Raw genomic sequence first — 19,041 nt, 5'->3', positions numbered from 1 at the left:
ACTTAGCTATTTACAAACACAAAGGAAGTTAACAAATCATCAATTAGCAATGTCTGTTGTCTGTGGGTTCAGATCCTTATTGGAAAGACCTTTGTTGCATACCAATGAAATCTTTCCATTCCCCCACTAATACTGGCAAAAATGCCTAAAAACACAGTAAGCCTTCCTTTTATCTTTTAATCAGGGAAAGTGGAAAAGATTGATCTTGTTTCCTAGGTGAGCGCTGTGAAGACAGGGGGCGGACCTACCAAGAGAGCTGTGCCAATCAATGTCCTCGCAGCTGCACTGACTTATGGGAGCATGTGCAGTGTCTCCAAGGAGACTGTCACCCAGGTAATCTTTTACTTCTCTAACATGAACAGTAGTTAAAAATACTTTGATTACTGGATCAGCCAGCAAAGTATCTGTTTATTTTTTTTAATTTCTCTTTAATTTTCTTCTTTTTTTCTCTCATTTCCCAGGTTGTCGGTGTCCAGAGGGACAGTTGTTACAGGATGGCCACTGTGTGTCAGTGACAGAGTGTCGCTGTGGTATCCCATCAGAGAATGGGACGCTGGAGTTCCTCCCTCAAGAGGAGTTTTCCATTGACTGTAACACCTGGTGAGAATGACTCAGTGTCAGTTTTACTTTTAGAAGTTTGAGCTTGTAGAATGGTTCATTTAAATTGGCCTGTAATACTAGTAAAGGATCTCTTTCAGACTTTATAGCCTGTTCACCTCTGTTACACTTGGCTCTAGAGTTCAGATACCTTTCTTTTCCAGTAAGCATGAGATTAAGATTTTGTCTCACCTCTCCAAACACCCATCTATCTGCAGTGTGTGTGAGAATGGCACTTTGGTATGCACTGAGATTGCCTGCCCAGTTTATGAGCCATGGAGTCCATGGAGCTCCTGCTCAGCCTCCTGTGGGAGTGGTCAGAGGACAAGGAGACGCCTCTGCCAGGACACAGAGGGTGGTCCTTCCTGTGATGTCACCATGCAGACAGAGAGCTGCGATGTTCCAGCATGCCCAGGTCTGACATGGAACAAGTACACACATGCACAATTGACAATGTCTCAGACTTCAATCAGTCAGTTCTCCATTTGTGTCCTCACTCTCTCCAGTGGGATGTTTGTTGAGTGAGTGGTCACCCTGGAGTGAGTGCAGCACCACATGTGGTGGTGGGTTGTCAGTGCGGAACAAGACTGTCCTTATAGAGCCAGAGCCTGGTGGGACGGCCTGCGTTGGACCACTTGAACAGCACACTGTCTGTAACACCAACAGCTGCCTGCCTGGTAACACAAACCCACACATCATTGAAAGTTCTAAATTTAGCAAATTAATGTAATATACAGTATGTGACATGATGTAATTAATTGTATGTTATTTGTCTTTGTGTGTTGCAGAGTGTCCCAGCGGGCAGGTGTTTAGTGACTGTTCAAATTCCTGTCCATATACCTGTCTGGATCTGGGGCCACAGACTCAGTGTTTACCTGGACCATGCACCCCTGGGTGCACTTGCCCTCCTGGACAGGTGTGTGTGTGTCTGTGTGTCTGTGTGTGTGTGTGTGTGTGAGTGATAGAATTTGATTTTCCACCGATAATCTGATTCTTCCTAGTCTCACTGTGTCCCTCATATTGTAGGTGTTGCATGAAGGCTCCTGTGTGTCCCACGCTGACTGTCCTTGTTCACTGCTGTCCCTGCCGACTGTTTACCAAAGCTGGAATGTCAGCACTGAGGATTTCACAGAAGCTCTACTGCCACCTGCAACAACCATTCAGCACCTGTGCAACACATGGTAATTTATTACACACAGTTTCATCCATTCACTCTCTGATTACACCATTCTTTACGCCAGCAGGGTCATGTTGTGAGCAACCTAGCTCAGAGGCTGGGTCTTCTGAATAATATGGTCCATGAGTCCTTAGGAGGCTTAAATGCCAGGTTGAAGCTGTGCCTTCATGAGAGTTGAGCCTCACACAGACCAGTAGTGCTTGGGCGTTTAGGTGGCCCTCGTCACTTTGTAAAGTCAAATTCTTAAAAGTTTATGACTATGTTTATTTTAAATGGCAGAAAATTTGTAAAAACTACGGGGTAACTGGGACAGGTATAAGCCAGTTTCACTAAAACACAGGATGGACCTCTGATTAATATAAAATCTATCTATAAGACTTTCACAACAAATTCAGGCTGCAACAGTACAGTTTATTTCTGGCCTTCATTATTTACACCTAAATTTCAGTATTTTTTTAACCTGGGCCCGTTGTCACATATTTGGTAAAATGACTAGTAGGTGCAAAAAGTTTTGGAATCCATGCTGTACATGGCTTCCAGTGTTTCCCACAGAATGACACTTGGGAGGCGGAGGTGGTAGTAGCTTAGGTTATTTCTTATTTTACCATTTTCACTCTACATCATTCTCCACCTTATTTTAGTGTTTAATCGTTAGCCTAGGCCACTTGATTATGCTCCCTTTCCCTTTAGCCCTCTTTTCTCCACGCACACACCTACACCTGCTCTTCCTGTCTCTCTCTCCCTGTATGTGTCTGCCCTGATGACTTTCTCCATCAGCAGTACGTTTTATAAAGTTGCAGAAAAGACACAGAACTTGTGAAGGAGGCTCGTTAACGACGAAGCATTTTGAAACAAAACCAGCGTGGTACTTCATGACATCTGCACTGGTGTGTTCAGCGTCGCTTTACCTGGTTGTTCTTGTAAAAAAAACTGGCTTCATCTAGCTCCCGCAAACTGGCTGCAGTGGCTGCAACGTATTCCTTCACGGCAATTGCACCCATCAAAATTATGTTCACAAAAAGCACTTCTTTTTGCCACTGACAGGCTCAGACTGTTATACCCGGTGTCTAACAACATCATGTTGTTTGAGTGTTTTCCGGTGATACCCTTTGTTTTTGACCGATGTCTTGCTCAAGGACAATTGACAAGGAAGACTACGGTGGAAACGTGAGTCAGAGTTGGAGAGAGGAGTGTGTTGTGTTGAAGTAAAATTAAGAAATAAAGTCTTGCTAGCAGTTCCTCTATGTACACACCAAACTCCTCTCCCTCATTTCTACCGGCATTTCCTACAACACTAATCTCTCAGAGCGAGAACTGTCCTCGAACAAGAATTCTGTTTCTTGTTAAAAACCGGGAGTCACTCGGGTGCACACCTCAGATAACCTCACCTGGAGCATCAACACAGCAAGCATAGTGAAGGACACCCACCAATGCCTCTACTTTTTGAGGAAGCTGAAGATCACTGGCCTTAGCACTTCGGTCCTCACGCCTTTCTAAAGATGTATGGTGTAGAGCATGCTATTCCTGCATCACCATGTGGTACAGTAACTGCTCTTCTGCAGCATGTTGTAAAGAGTGCGGGTAAAATGCCTCCTGCATCATGAGGGACTCTACTCACCCTGCTAACAGATTATATGCTGTTCATATTAGGGGTCAACCAGACATCGGCCTGGCCAATTATTAGCGCAGATATTCAGCATTTTTCCAGTTATCGGAACCTTTTTTAAAAATCAGATTGCTGTGAAAAAAATGTGCTACTTGGCTCTGATGCAGCTGCCTTTCTCTGTCTGCAGTCACTCTCTAGCAATGTCCCTCCCACAGCACTATCTGATACACATCACAAGTAATATCAACACTGAATATAGTGTATGGAAGTAGATCACGAGTGAGCCATCAGCAGAGCTCCACATACACACACACAAACATGGAGCGAAGTCAGTGGGCAGATCAGTGAAGATTAAACAAGTTGACGACATGAAGAAAGCAATATTAATCTGCTCTGTCTCTCATCCACCGCAGCTGTGTTTTGGTTTTACACAAGCACGGCATGCTAGCTATGCTAACAGTGAATTGTTAGCTGTCTTTTCAGCTTAGTTTTCCATGTACCTTAAAATTTAGCAAGTCCTTATAAACTCAGCTACTGTCTGAGACACACCAGCCGCTCCTTTCTACCAGCAGCAGCACAGGGAGGAGGAGGAGGACAGGAGGAAGGACTGATGCTGACTGATGTCTGAGTTCCTCATTCTTTCTAAACTTCACTCAGTATTTTGATGTCAGGTATATAATTTATTTTACTGATATTTAGGTTTCAATTCAATTCAATTCAATTTTATTTATATAGCGCCAAATCACAACAACAGTTATCTCACAGCGCTTTTCATAAAAGAGCAGGTCTAGACCGTACTCTGTGATGATATTTACAGAAGCCCAACAGTTCCCACCAAGAGCAAGCACTAGGCGACAGAGGCAAGGAAAAACTTCCTTTTAAGAGGCAGAAACCTCGAGCAGAACCATGGCTCAGGGTGGGCGGCCATCTGCCTCGACCGGTTGGGGTGAGAGAGAGAGAGAGAAAGAGAGAGAGAAGAGAGTGAAGAGAGAGAGAGAGAGAAAGAGAGAGAGAGAGAGGGATGTAAGGAGAGAGAGAGGGGAGGGAGGCAGCCTACACAATATACACACAGAGGTACAGACAGCGAAGGTAATGTTGCTATAAACTAAATGAAAAATGGTACAGATATTTATAATAGTGTTAATGGTAACCATCGTAATGTTAATGATTATAATAACAATAAGACAGCGACAACAGTCGCTGCAGTAGAGGGTGTCGAGCAGGAACACGGGGGCAGCAGGCGACCCGCAGCCACAGATCCAGACTCCACAGCTCCAGAGCCAGAAAACCTGCAGGAAGTGATAGGAGGAGAGAGGAGAGGGACGAGAAAGCACAAGACTACCAGAAAGGGGAGAAGTTGTGTTAGTAACATGCAATAATGGGATAAGGTTGCATACAGAGGGAGAGAAAGTAGAGGAGAGAGGAGCTCAGTGCATCATGGGAAATCCCCCGGCAGTCTAGGCCTATAGCAGCATAACTAAGGGATGGTTCAGGACTACCTGAGCCAGCCCTAACTATAAGCTTTATCAAAGAGGAAAGTCTTAAGCCTACTCTTAAATGTGGAGATGGTGTCTGCCTCCTGAACCCAAACTGGAACCTGGTTCCACAGGAGAGGAGCTTGATAGCTGAACGCTCTGGCTCCTAGTCTACTTTTGGAGACTCTAGGAACCACAAGTAACCCTGCATTCTGGGAGCGCAGTGCTCTGGTGGGGTAGTAAGGTACTATGAGCTCTTTAAGATAAGATGGTGCCTGACCATTAAGAGCTTTGTAGGTAAGAAGAATGATTTTAAATTCTATTCTGGATTTTACTGGAAGCCAATGCAAAGAAGCTAAAACAGGAGAAATGTGATCTCTTTTCCTGGTTCCTGTCAGAACACGTGCTGCAGCATTCTGGATCAGCTGAAGAGTCTTAATGGACTTTTTCGAGCAGCCTGATAATAAGGAATTGCAGTAATCCAGCCTAGAAGTAACAAATGCATGGACTAGTTTTTCTGCATCATTTTTAGACAGGATGTTCCTGATTTTCGCAATATTACGTAGGTGAAAAAAGGCGGTCCTTGAAATTTGCTTAATGTGGGACTTAAACGACATGTCCTGATCAAAGATAACTCCAAGATTCCTCACAGTGGTGCTGGAGGCCAAGGCGATGCCATCCAGGGAAACTATATCTTTAGATAATGCGTCACGGAGGTGCTTAGGCCCCAGAACAATAACTTCAGTTTTATCTGAGTTTAACATAAGAAAATTACAGCTCATCCAGGTTTTAACATCCTGAAGGCACATTTGAAGTTTAGCTAACTGATGAGTTTCATCTGGCTTGATCGATAGATATAACTGAGTATCATCTGCATAACAATGAAAGCTTATGGAATGTTTCCTGATAATATTGCCTAAAGGAAGCATATATAAAGTGAAGAGGATTGGTCCAAGGACAGATCCTTGAGGAACTCCATGAGTAACTTTGGCGTGCATGGAGGACTCATCGTTAACATGTACAAACTGAAATCGATCTGATAAATAGGACTTAAACCAGCTTAGAGCGGTTCCTTTAATGCCAATGAAATATTCCAGTCTCTGCAATAGGATCTGATGGTCAATGGTATCAAATGCAGCACTAAGATCTAATAAAACCAGTACAGAGACAAGTCCTTTGTCTGATGCAATAAGGAGGTCATTAGTAATTTTCACCAGTGCTGTCTCTGTGCTATGATGAGCTCTAAATCCTGACTGAAAATCCTCAAATAAACTATTGCTCTGTAGAAAGTCACACAGCTGTTTAGCAACTGCTTTCTCCAGAACCTTAGAGAGAAATGGAAGGTTAGATATAGGTCTATAGTTTGATAAAACATCCGGATCAAGTTTGGGCTTTTTCAGAAGAGGTTTAATTACAGCTACTTTAAAGTACTGTGGTACATAGCCTGTTGATAAAGATAGATTGATCATATCTAGTATAGAGGTGCTGACTAAGGGTAAAACATCTTTAAGCAGCCTAGTCGGGATGGGGTCTAAGAGGCAGGTTGATGGTTTAGATGAAGAAATTATTGAAGTTAGTTGGTAAAGATTGAGGGAAGCAAAACAGTCTAAACATGTATCTGGTTCTACAGCTGTTTCTAAGGTTCCTGAGTTAGAGATAAGTCGGTGCCAGTTGAGGGCAGGTCTTGGTGAATTTTGTCTCTAATAGCTAGAATTTTATCATTAAAGAAGCTCATGAAGTCGTAACTACTGAGAGCTATGGGAATACTTGGCTCAATAGAGCTGTGACTCTCTGTCAGCCTGGCTACAGTGCTGAAAAGAAACCTGGGGTTGTTCCTATTTTCCTCTATTAATGACGAGTAGTACGCTGCTCTGGCATTACGGAGGGCCTTCCTATAAGTTTTAAGACTATCTTGCCAAATTAAACGAGAATTTTCCACTTTGGTGGAACGCCAATTCCTCTCAAGTTTCCGTGATATTTGCTTTAATTTGCGAGTTTCAGTATTATACCATGGAGCTAACCGTCTTTGTTTTAGTATTTCTTTTTTAGAGGGGCTACAGAGTCGAGTGTCATTCGCAGCGAGCCAGCAGCACTATCAACAAGATGATCGATTTGGGAGGGACTGAAATTAGCATAGGAGTCCTCCGTTACTTTGTGACTAGATAATGTATTTAGAGCTGATGGAATCGCATCCTTAAATTTAGCTATAGCACTATCAGACAGACATCTTGTATAGAAATTTTTGCCCAATGGCGAGTAGTTCAGCAATACAAACTCAAAAGTTATCAAACAGTGGTCGGATAAAGAGGGATTCTGTGGGAACACCACTAAATGTTCAATTTCAATACCATACACCAAAACAAGGTCAAGGGTGTGGTTAAAACAGTGAGTCGGTTCATGAACACTCTGAGAGAAGCCGATGGAATCTAACAAAGAGATAAACGCAGTACTGAAGCTGTCATTCTCAACATCTACATGAATATTAAAATCCCCTACAATAATAACTTTGTCCGTTTTAAGGACTAAAGTTGACAAAAACTCTGCAAATTCAGATAAGAATTCAGAATACGGGCCAGGTGCTCGGTACACTATAACAAAAAGAATTGGTTGCAGTGATTTCCAACTTGGGTGCGAAATACTAAGAACAAGACTTTCAAATGAGTTATAGTTTAGTTTAGGTTTAGAGCTGATTAATAGGCTAGAGTCGAAGATAGCTGCAACTCCACCTCCTCGGCCTGTGCCTCGAGGAATGTGAGTATTAATATGACTGGGAGGGGTGGATTCATTTAGGCTAACATATTCTCCATCACCCAGCCAGGTTTCAGTAAGACAAAATAAATCAATATCATAATCTGATATTAGTTCATTTACTAGTACACCTTTAGAAGAGAGAGATCTGATGTTTAAGAGTCCACATTTAACTCTCCTATTTGTTTGCACTATTGCTCTTGTGGTTTTAATTTTATAAGGTTTTTATGCACAGCTCCTCTTCTGTTTACCTTTTTAAATAATTTCGATGGTCGGGGGACAGACACCGTCACTATAGGGTTTTCACTAAGTAACTCCTGAAATGGAGGAGCAGAGAAGTGTGTTAGACTGCGACTCTGCGTAGGGTTTTGGGTGGGTAACTGCTGAAAAAGAAGGGCAGAGAAGTGTGTTAAACTGCGACTCTGCCTCCTGGTCTCAACTCTGGGTTGTCATGGATTTGGTCCACTAATAAACTTGGCCAGATTTCTAGAAATGAGAGCTGCTCCTTCCCAAGTGGGATGGATGCCGTCTCTCCGGATCAGACCAGGTCTTCCCCAGAAAGTCTGCCAATGATCAACAAAGCCCACATCGTTTGCTGGACACCACCTCGACAACCAGCGGCGGAATGACGACATACGGCTATACATGTCATCACTGGTCAGATTTGGCAGGGGTCCAGAGAAAACTACGGTGTCCGACATTGTTTTTGCATATGTACACACCGACTCAACATTAATCTTAGTGACCTCCGATTGGCGTAACCGGGAGTCATTACCGCCGACGTGAATAACAATCTTACTGTATTTACGTTTATCCTTAGCCAGCAGTTTCAAATAAGACTCAATGTCGCCCGCTCTGGCCCCAGGGATGCACTTAACTATGGCCGCTGGCTTCGCTAAATTCACGTTTCTCAAAATGGAGCTGCCAATGATCAGAGTTGGTTTCTCAGCGGGTGTGTCGCTGAGTGGGGAAAATCTGTTAGAAACGTGAACAGGTTGATGATGCCCCGTGGACTTTGAATGCTTACTATTCCTCCTTCGGACAGTCACCCAGCCCCCCTTTCCTGGCTGCACAGGGGATGCCGGAGGACGGCTACCAGAGGCTAACTCAGGCCGTTCCGCACCGACTACCGGGGACTGGCTAGCTACAGTAGCTAAAGACTGATCTACCAGGGTGCGGAGCCGGACTTCTAACTCACTGAGCCTCGCCTCCATGTCTATAAATAAACTACACTTATTACATGTACCATTACCGCTAAAGGAGGCAGAGGAGTAACTAAACATCTGACACACCGAGCAGGAGAAAGTAGGAGAGAGAGAGGGAGAAGGAGAAGCCATCGCTAGCTGCTAAGCTAAAGTCGCTAACGGCTAAGCTAAAGTACTGTAGCGTCAGTTACCAAAACTTTAGAACAACTATGAGATTGAACAGCAGTCACTAAAAGATGGAAAGAACTGTGAGTGCTTAGGCAAAATTACTGTAAAGAATAAGTGTTTAGCGAACAGTTGGCCGCTGTAATCTAACAAATGTAACTGTTATTTAGCGAGAGCAGCACAACACGGTACCAACACACAAGCACCGGAAACGGAAATGAGTCGACACGCTTACCGCAATACGTCAGCACGTCAGGTTTGTTTCCAGTGAGATATTGAGCTAAACAGTGCTTTGGTGTTGTAAACGTTGCTTTTGTTACTGCTCTAGAAAGATTTAGTTATAATAAAATATTGTAATTTAATCCTTGAGCTTATTAGTTTACATCTATGACACCCTTTGTCCTTTTTCTGATTCATTTACTTTTATTATTTATAAAGATTAAACTTGAAAATGATCTTCAGTCTTGTTATTTGATAATGGTAATAAATATAATAAAAAATATGCTTAAAGACATTTTAAAATAAGTTTTGTATTGGACTTTTTGACACCAAGATTTTCATTTTTACAGCAAATTTATATCAGCTCCAAATATCGATCATTAGTCTCCTCAATTACTAATAATCGGTGTCGATATTGGCCCTGAAAAAGTCACATCAGGGCATTGCTACACTTTGGGCCCATTTGGCCACCTTGTTTATCTTTTGCAATTTACAATCTTCTTCCTATCTAGGGCTACAGCTAACAATGATTTTAGTATTCGAAGCTTCTATAGATTAGTTATTTCAACGATTCATCAATGTGTCGTTTAAGAAGTAGGCCTACTTTTGCTTGGTTGTGGTGGTGGCGGCACCTGAGCTGGAGGTGATTTAAAAGGTGCAGCTCCCGACACCCAGTTAACTCATGACTGTGAGGTTACAACTCATGGCCCAAAAAGAAGAACAACAAACGCAAGTGTGTACATTTTTAGCTAGGGACGGCGTATTGCTTTGGCTAGCCTTCAACTCAACAATCAATCGTGATTTTAGTTAAATGCTAATGTTGCTGTTACTGTTACCTTGTTTGTGGTCCGCTGGCAGAACACCGGCTGCTTTCTGATAAGGTGCCATCGTGCTGTTGTCGAGGCGACATAAGTTTTGTTTTACGGTGAAAAAATGAACAAAAATCCCAATCCTTTGGATACTTTCTTCTTTGTCCCTCACTATTTTCTCTCTAATCCTTTGCAAACAGCGCCATTATATTCACATTATGTTCACAGCGTAAGCGTGATGTGCGACAGTAATAAATGTCCCCACGAAACACTGTGCTGTATGGTTATATGGATTAAATGAAGCATCGATGCAAAGAATTTGCGTAGATTAATTTTATTTATCGATTTTATCGATTTAATAGATAAATCATTTCAGCCCTATTCCTATCCTCACACTCTTCTCACTTTATACTTAGATATACCTCATTTCATTCCCTTTGATTCATAACATGTTCTGAAAAGTAAGTAAAATATCCTTATCTAGCAGCTTTTTCATGGTGTAGATCAAGTGAAATGGTAGTGCTGATCAAAGACTGGTAAATGACATGGTCACATAATATCTCAACATAATGAGTTGAGGAAACAATAAATAACTCAACTTCACACAATGGATTGTAGGATACTGATGGACTCTGCTTGTGTCCTCCAGACATGCAGAATACTTCATTTCTTGGCCACATTTGAAAGAGCCTTTGAAATATTGCAGACTTCAGAAAATGCAGCCTCTGAATTGCAGAGTAACCAAGTCCCAGAGGATGCCTCTCATCGTTTAGAAGGTCAAGGGGGGGGAGAGCTCAAAGAACAGGAGATAAGATAAGCATTGTTGGCCAAGCGTTTGACTGGATTTGCTAAAGTTCATCTAATTTTGTCTGAAAACATTTTTGCCTCATTAGAAAAGATTTTGGTAGGGAGGAGAAACTCATATTAAACATCTCTCCTGGCTGCAGACAAGGTGAGACAAAAGTGTGCATTTTTTAACCAGAGAGCATGGGGAGTTATGGCTGTATGTGCTCAGTGAACTTGAACTTGAGTTTCACTGAGCGACTTCTGCACTATGATAATTTAGATTTTTTAGTGAGATATTTACACTCAGGTCATCAGTACTGTTTATTACCTTATGAGTGTTCCTCTTAGTACATTGCTTTCCTGCATATTAATGTATTCGTCCATCCTACATTTGTAACAGTGGATGTGCTTCGTCATTAATCTAAATGTCCTCCCAGTCGCCCAATTCTGTCTATAGGTATAGTAGGTAGGTTTATTGTCACAATATAACAAGTTATAGAATGAAATTTTGAAAAGTTTTGTAACTCCCTTCTGCTACATAGAAGGCAATATACATAAAAAAAATAATCAATTATGAAAAATGGTAAACATAAATAAACTATCATCACTGGAACAGTGCTGAGGAGGATTTAGAATTTAAGAGTTTAAGAATCTGATAGCTTGGGGGGAAAAAGCTGCTCTGCAGAATGGTGGTACAGCAGCAGAAACTTCTTTAACAGGCTGTGGCTGGGTGGGTACTGTCCTTTAGTATTCTTTGGGCTCTGCGCAGGCACCTCACAGATATCACTGATGCTCGGGAGATGGGTACCAATGATCTTCTGAGCAGTTTTAATCACCCGCTGCAGAGCCCTCCGGTCCTGGGCCATGCACATCCCATGCCAGTTTTTTGATGTTTCCAGTCAGGATGCTTTCTATTGCTCCTCTGTAAAAGCTGACCAGAACTAGGAACGGGAATTTGGCCTTCTTAAGATTCCTCAAGAAATACAGTCGTTTCTGAGCTTTCTTCACCAGCGTGGAGATGTGAGATGACCATGTCAGGTTCTCTGTGATGCTGATTCCCAGGAACTTGAAACTGTTCACCTGCTCCACCTCTGCTCCACTGAAATAGACAGAGTGTGTGTCTTTATCTCCTTCTTCCTAATACAGTTTGGTGCTATGATCTACTGTAATAGATAGTCTGGCATGCAGCAGACATATGTCATTTCATCTCCCTCACACTGGTTTTAATAGTCATTTAATACAGTCTGATGGGGTCAGCTATGTGACATGATGATTGCTTTGTTCGGTGTGTAATAATATCAATGTCACTGTTTTCCGCTCATTACTTCACTCATCTGTTTTTTCTAATTTTTCCAGTGTGTGCCAAGGAGCAGTGTTCAACTGTACCTCTGAGCTATGTGATGGTGAGTAATGCTCTGTCGCAGCTGTTCTCTTACTGAGTGCATTTCTTGCACTTTAAAGGGCCTCTCTGGATCAGTTCATTTTATCAATCTCAGCCTACAAAGGCCATTACTGTTTTTTGTTTCGTAAACATGCAGAAAGAGCTGAAAGATAATGGGGAGTACAGTGTCAAAAAGTGTAACCCCTCATATCCAGAGATGCTCACAAGTCACTGAGATAGATTCCAAGTCAAGTCTCAAGTCTCTTGCGGTTATAATGAATCATGTGTCATCTGCTGCGTTCAAACCAGGCTGCTGATAAAACTGCTTCGCTGTAAGGGATTCTGTAACTGTAACCTGTTTTTCATTTACATTGCACAACCATGTAATGTGCAATGCAGTTAATGACAGCTTATTAACTACTGTAAGTAAACACATCCCCAGACTCTCAAACCAGTCTAATGTTATAACAATAATAATAATAACTTTGATTTATATAGCGCCTTTCACAAACCCAAGGACGCTTAACAAACAAAAGAGGTGAGAGGTGTGAGGCCAGGGGAGATTAAAGCCCAAAAGCCTCAGTGAAGAGGTATGTTTTAAGCTGGGTTTTAAAGGTTATTATAGAGGAGGCAGAGCGGATGGCAAGAGGAAGCTTGTTCCAGAGTGATGGTGCACTGACACAGAAAGCTCTGTCACCAAATGTCCGGAGCCTGGAATTAGGTTCAGCAAGCAGGTCCTTGTCAGAGGACCACAGGGACCGTGACTGAGTGTAGGGATGGAGTAGATCTGTGAGGTACGGAGGTGCAAGTCCATGGAGAGATTTGTACATCAGTAGGAGAATTTTATATTTGATCCAGGACTTAACTGGCAGCCAGTAGAGCTTCTTCAGGATGGGAGGGATGTGAAGTCCAAGTTTTGTGTGGGTGAGCATCCTAGCCGCAGAGTTCTGGACATACTGGAGTCTGTCAGTAGCCTTGCTGGGCAGACCGAACAGGATACCGTTACAATAGTCAAGTCGGGATGTGATGAAGGAGTGGATGAGGGTCTCAGCTACAGAGTTGGAGAGGCACTGTCGGAGTCTGGAGATGTTCTTAAGATGGTAAAAGGCAGTTTTATTAGTGTTTTTGATGTGCTGTTGGAAGGAGAGAGTGGAAGAGGAGTCCATGTTTCCGGATGATGATCACAAGAGGTAGCATGTAGATATTGAATAGCACCGATCCTTGAGGCACGCCATGTGAGACTGGCGCCAATTCAGAGCAGATGCCCTTAAGGGTGATGTATTGTTGCCTGTTGGTGAGATAGGATTGAAACCAGGAATACACAGTACCAATGAGGCCAATGAGTTCGGAGAGGCGAGGGAGAAGAATAGCCTAACTAAATAAAACTGTAACCTCGAGTCCCCATCTCTGCTCATATTCTCACAAGATACGTCAATGTGGGAATAGCTCTTCACAGAGTGCAGTGTTTAGCAGATTTTAATGGAAATGTTCAGGTATTTGTCAAGCTCGCAGTTAATTTAATATTAGGAGAACTATTAATTATGATAACATTTTACTAAAAGAGGTCATATTATGCTTTTTGGCTTTTTCCCTCTCCTTTATTCAGTTAAATATCTTTTTTGTGCATGTAATATGTTTGCAAAGTGAAAAAGTCCACTCCAAAGGGAGTTCCCATCTCCAACAGAAAACACTGCTCTGAACTGCCTGAAAACAGCTCATTTGTAGTCCAGCCTTTTCCCCATCATCCCTGCGATGACACAGCAAAATGCGCGTCATAATGCTCGCCAAGCGGCTAGTTCAACATGCCCTCAAAAACACCAGTGGAAAAAAACACTAAGCTGCAACACATAGTTACAAGATGTCCGCCTGTTGCCTCTCCTCTCCTCTCCTCTAACACTAGCTACCCTCCAGGCAGTCAATGGACATAAAATAGTATGATGTAGAGGCAGAGCTCAGTTAAAACTTTATGGATGAAAGATATATTTGACACAGATTAATAACTCACCACTCTGAAATTCTTGCACCAGTCCATGTTGCTAAGCTGGTAAGGGGATATACAGCTGAACCGAAGCCGTGTTTTCCAGCTTCTGAGGACCCGCCCTACTCTGCTTCTTTTCTGAAAATCAAACCATGTAAACCTGTTCTGGTACAACCCCTAAATAAGATTTTGAACCTGAAAATGAGCATAATATGACCTCTTTAACACCGCTACAGTGGATATTTGGGAAACAGACTCTGGCAAGAATAACGCTGATTGGAGTGTTGAAGGAGTGTTGCCTCCAACAGCTTTCAATGGAACGTCAATTTAACAAAAATCATGTTGTCAGATTAAAATAAAATAATAATGAAGTGCTCTACAATGATGATGACAGAATCAAAGCCATAACGACAACAAGTAAGACCGAATTCAGGACTACAAGCAACAGATAAAATGGTTTATGCTATGGCCAATAATACTTGCTCTGGTGATTTCACTGTTTTTTATATTGTTTTGACTTAAATGCTTCAGTTTTAAACACATAAATAAGACATGTTTTTATTAGGGCTGGGCACGTTAACGTGTTATTATCGCATTAACGTATTAATTAATTAACACTGACCATTTGCACATTAATGCAGTTTTTATTATTATTATAGTTATTTTGACAGTCCCTTGCTCACTGGCTCTGAATACACATACAGTCAAACCATGGGTCACAGGATGGGTGGGATGTTGATCAGCCTGCAGATCACCCACCCAAACAAGCAGCAGAGGGAGGCTTTGGCAGACTATGCTGGATGCAGCGTGTGGGAGAAGTAGATAAACAAAAGCAAGTCTGGTGAACAAATGCCATAGCGAGAAGATAGATACACACTGCATGCTGATTAGTATTGAGGAAGATGTCCTTCTTAGGAACGTAAAATCACAACGTAGTTGCTTGTCCCCGCAGGGTGGCTCTTTGCTCCGGTGAAGAGACGGGGAGACAGCGCTCGGCAGGTGCTCTATGGAGAGTAACCATGGCAGCGGCTTCTGTGTGTTACACATCTGTAGCTGATTTAACTTAAGTTAAAATTATAGGCTACATAACTACCTGATATTCCTTCATCTTGTTTTGCAGCAATTTTCTGCCATGCGAATTCCCTCCTGTTGATGTCCTATTTAGTAAACAGTAATAGATTCTGGAAACTCACAAACAGCGAGGATCAGTCTCTCTTTCATTGATTTGTGCTGCATCGCATACAAAATTTCAAGACAATTCAGCTTCAGCAGCGGGCCAGCGTGTGCGTGAGGCGACCACTTCACCTCACTCTAACAGGGACACTTGCTACTGAACATAGACTATCTACTGCTCCCTGATAAAAGAAAATGTTTCTGCTGATACCTGTTCAGAAAAAAAAAACTAGAAAACAGATTTATATATGTTAACCTGTTGCTTAGAAGGTCGCTGATATGATCATGGCTCTGGATTCTGAGGGTAACTTGTTTTAACAAGCTAGATAAAAGGTAATGCCCTGGCAGTGGCAAATAGCTTTGGTTTTATATTTGATTAATGTTAACATTAATGTTTAAGTTGAGATTTACAAGAAATATTTTATTGCTACTGTGTAAAGGGAAAACTGCTGGTAAAAAGCAACTAATTTGTTGTGTTTGCAAACCACATGTTATTGCACTTTTGTGTATATAGCAGTACATTTCAATAAAAAATGCACAATACACTACTTTAGAATTCATTATTCAATATTGCGCATAACTATGCAATTAATTGCGATTCATCGCAGAAAATCATGCGATAATCACAATTAAAAATTTTAATCGTTGTCCAGCACTAGTTTTTATTAATATCATCAGTAAGCAACAATTAATAACCTGTTGTTAACCATTCCTGTTCAGCTCCCAGAACATAGTTGGGAAGCACAGGGGATTTCTCCAGGACTGAAGTTGATGCTAACTTCGGGGCTAACCCCTTCACACTTTCTTCAGTAGTTGGCAAGAAACACACGGGAACTCCGCTTTAGTCTTGAGAAGCAGCAGTCTTTATTCACCGGCCACTGAAACTTGCACTGTACATTTCAGTGTCAGATTTCAGAGGTGGCATGTGCCACGCCTTTGCTGTTTAAGTGTTTTTGAAATGCTGTAGGAGGCTTGTCCTCATTGCCCCAATTCACTTTGTTCTCTTGTCTGAGTCTGTGTTTCCCAAATCTCTTTTAAAGGAGTTGAAGAGTATAAATATTACCATGACCAATAGTCATAATGGAAACATTTTTGAGGGTAAGACTCGGGTTGGCAAATACTAGAATTTTTCAACAGTGACTGTCTCTTTCAAAGAGAAGAAATGATGTGTGAGAGTCCTTTTTCTTGCCTTCTCTGGCTTTAATAAAAAGCAACGTAGGCATAATACCAGTAAATGTCGTTTTATTTGCGCAAACTGAGCCATAGTCCTTAGATGACAAATATTTTCTATATGCTGCTTTACTGCTGCAGGTTACTGAAGGTAAAACTAACACTGATCTAAATGTCCTCTCCTGCAGTGGACTGTGAGTGGTCCAGCTGGTCCCAGTGGGGTCCGTGCTCAGCAAGCTGTGGTACGGGGCGACAGAGCTCCACCAGAATCATCCAGCAGCCCAGCCAGTACGGAGGAGCCCCTTGTGTGGGCCCCGACCACCGCACCACAACCTGCATGGCCCCTGACTGTGGTGAGTCAGAAGATGAGAGATAGTGGATGTTTTATTGATCATCAAAAACCATAATATAAACAAAATAACAATATTTCTGGCAGTGTGCAGCCCAGAGCCTCTTGTGAAAGAAAATACGATGTAAATTGTTCCTGCTTGACACCCACTGCTACAATTATCATTATACGTGCTGAACGTGTGTTCAAATTTACACTGGGTCCACAGCAACATACCCACCATGTTTGAAGTCAACTGGATGAACGGTTCTTGACATAATCGAAATACAAACACGCAGAAAGACACACATACACACACAAATACACGTAGACACACATACACACACACCCACCCAGATTCCGGTCTTTATTAGAGAATTTATTATTACTATTATTGATTTTTATTGATATTTATATTATTACCAGTGCTGGACATTAATTAAGTAATACTTAAGTACAAATTTGAGGTATTTGTACATTACTTAAGTATTTTCTTTTTATTCCACTTTCTAGTTCTATACCACTACATCTCAGAGGGAGATATATTTTGCTTCACTACATTTATATCAGGTTTAGTTACTAGTTACTTTACACACAAAACATATGAAGACTTAATAAAATATGTTTGTTTTTTGTTTTTTAAACCTGTCCTGCCCAGTAGCCTGGCATACAGTATGAGGAGCTGGATACCATGTTGTGCCAGACTGATTTTGCTTTAACAAGAGAGTTTTAATATACTCCTTTGTTGTTATTTAATTATGTATTAATTTGTCACTGGGCACAAACATCAGACAAACAGAAACCACAGAGAATAGACAGCACCTGCAAGAGAACGGGGATGGGGGTTGGGAAACAAATATCTTTAGTTATAAATTAAACTACCCAACATTTGTATGTTACCAGTTACTTTAGCAGTTAACTAATGTTAACAGCTGCTAGCTATTCAGTTAGCCAGGCAAACGGCTGTCCTATTGCGGATTCTGCCCGGACTGGAAGCTTGGTGCTTGCGGGGTGTTTTTCACTCCTCTAACATTTGTACATAAGTTTCTGACCACTAGTTCAGAGTTAGCTGACTACAGCAGCTACCGTTAGCAGCAGCTAGCAGGTCGTGTTAGTAACAACTAAAGCTATCTGTGCATTAGGAAACTTTGTAAATAACAGAGTTGAGACAGAGCACCCAGAGTACATCAGAGGAGAAACCAGATCTATGTAGCATGTCTAAACTACGTATGAATTTTAATAAATGTATGAGAATTAATACCCAATTTTTAATTTTAATATTCAGAAAATATTAATCCATAAAAAGCTCTCGTTTCGCAGGGGCACCACCGGAGTTGTTATTAGCCTAGAGTCTCCGGACCTCTAGGTAGCTTTTAATAATTATACAATTATTCACCAGTGATCAGTTACTTAATAATCGCTCAATTATCTTAAATCAATCAGTCAGTCTCATATCTAAAGGGTAAATTCTCTTGGCAGGGACTTAGAAGTAGGCAATACACACAATTACAATTACAGTGAATTTATTAACTAACTAAGGTGATATAATATTGCGGTTAAATACAACAAAGAAATAAGCAATGGCTAAACAATGAGAATGGAGGTCTATTGTGGGAAGCATTTGACTCATACTCATAAACAGAAGGATATAATCCTATTTTTTTGTACATTGTTTATCTATTTTTTTTTTGTCAATTCTCTTTTGGGTTTTTTTAATTTATACTGCTGCAGAACTGACTCCATTACTTCACATAAAAAGCAGAATAGTGGCTGTTCCAATCAACAGAGAAAACAGGCGAGTGCTTAATTTCTAAGTGAGGTTACAGCCCGTTGACAAAGACACAGTAAAAAAGTGTTTAATAAGTGAATTTTAATTGAAAAACTACATATAGCCCCTTCAATAGAGACTCCAGTCTGTGGTATGGGTCATACACTTCACTGATAAACCACAGAATTGTAGAGTTACATTAGGCTTCATGATCTAAGTTTTATATCACCTTGACACTGAAGTCATACTTGCTCACTCTATCTTGCTCGTCCACAGGAGCTCTCTCTCTCTCTGCTGCAGTTCTGCATCAAACTTTTGTGTTAATTGATGTTATCAGAAGAATCAGAATCAAAAGAAGCATTATTGCCAAATAGTGTTTTACACATATGAGAAATTTGCTTTGGTGATGAGGTGCTACACGGTCACATAAATAAATGTAGAAATATATAAATATGG

At 41.4% G+C, this 19,041-nt stretch overlaps 1 protein-coding gene across 1 annotated transcript in view; it reads left to right on the top strand.

Moving 5' to 3' along the window:
* scospondin (subcommissural organ spondin) overlaps positions 1–19,041 on the top strand; it is a 133,396-nt gene that overhangs the window by 95,518 nt on the left and 18,837 nt on the right. The window contains exons 96-103 of the mRNA XM_038692256.1: positions 217–333; positions 462–600; positions 816–1,012; positions 1,104–1,274; positions 1,386–1,513; positions 1,624–1,778; positions 12,144–12,190; positions 16,678–16,842. Coding sequence (XP_038548184.1) covers positions 217–333; positions 462–600; positions 816–1,012; positions 1,104–1,274; positions 1,386–1,513; positions 1,624–1,778; positions 12,144–12,190; positions 16,678–16,842 — 1,119 coding nt within the window. The remainder of the gene's footprint in view (positions 1–216; positions 334–461; positions 601–815; positions 1,013–1,103; positions 1,275–1,385; positions 1,514–1,623; positions 1,779–12,143; positions 12,191–16,677; positions 16,843–19,041) is intronic.

The sequence above is a fragment of the Micropterus salmoides genome, unplaced genomic scaffold (assembly GCF_014851395.1).
Source record: "Micropterus salmoides isolate LMB-PRFRI ecotype aquatic unplaced genomic scaffold, ASM1485139v1 Ms_hic_scaffold_1, whole genome shotgun sequence".
Lineage (NCBI taxonomy): Eukaryota > Metazoa > Chordata > Actinopteri > Centrarchiformes > Centrarchidae > Micropterus > Micropterus salmoides.
Note: the sequence above shows the minus strand (reverse complement) of the source record. Positions and strands in the feature narration are given on the sequence as shown.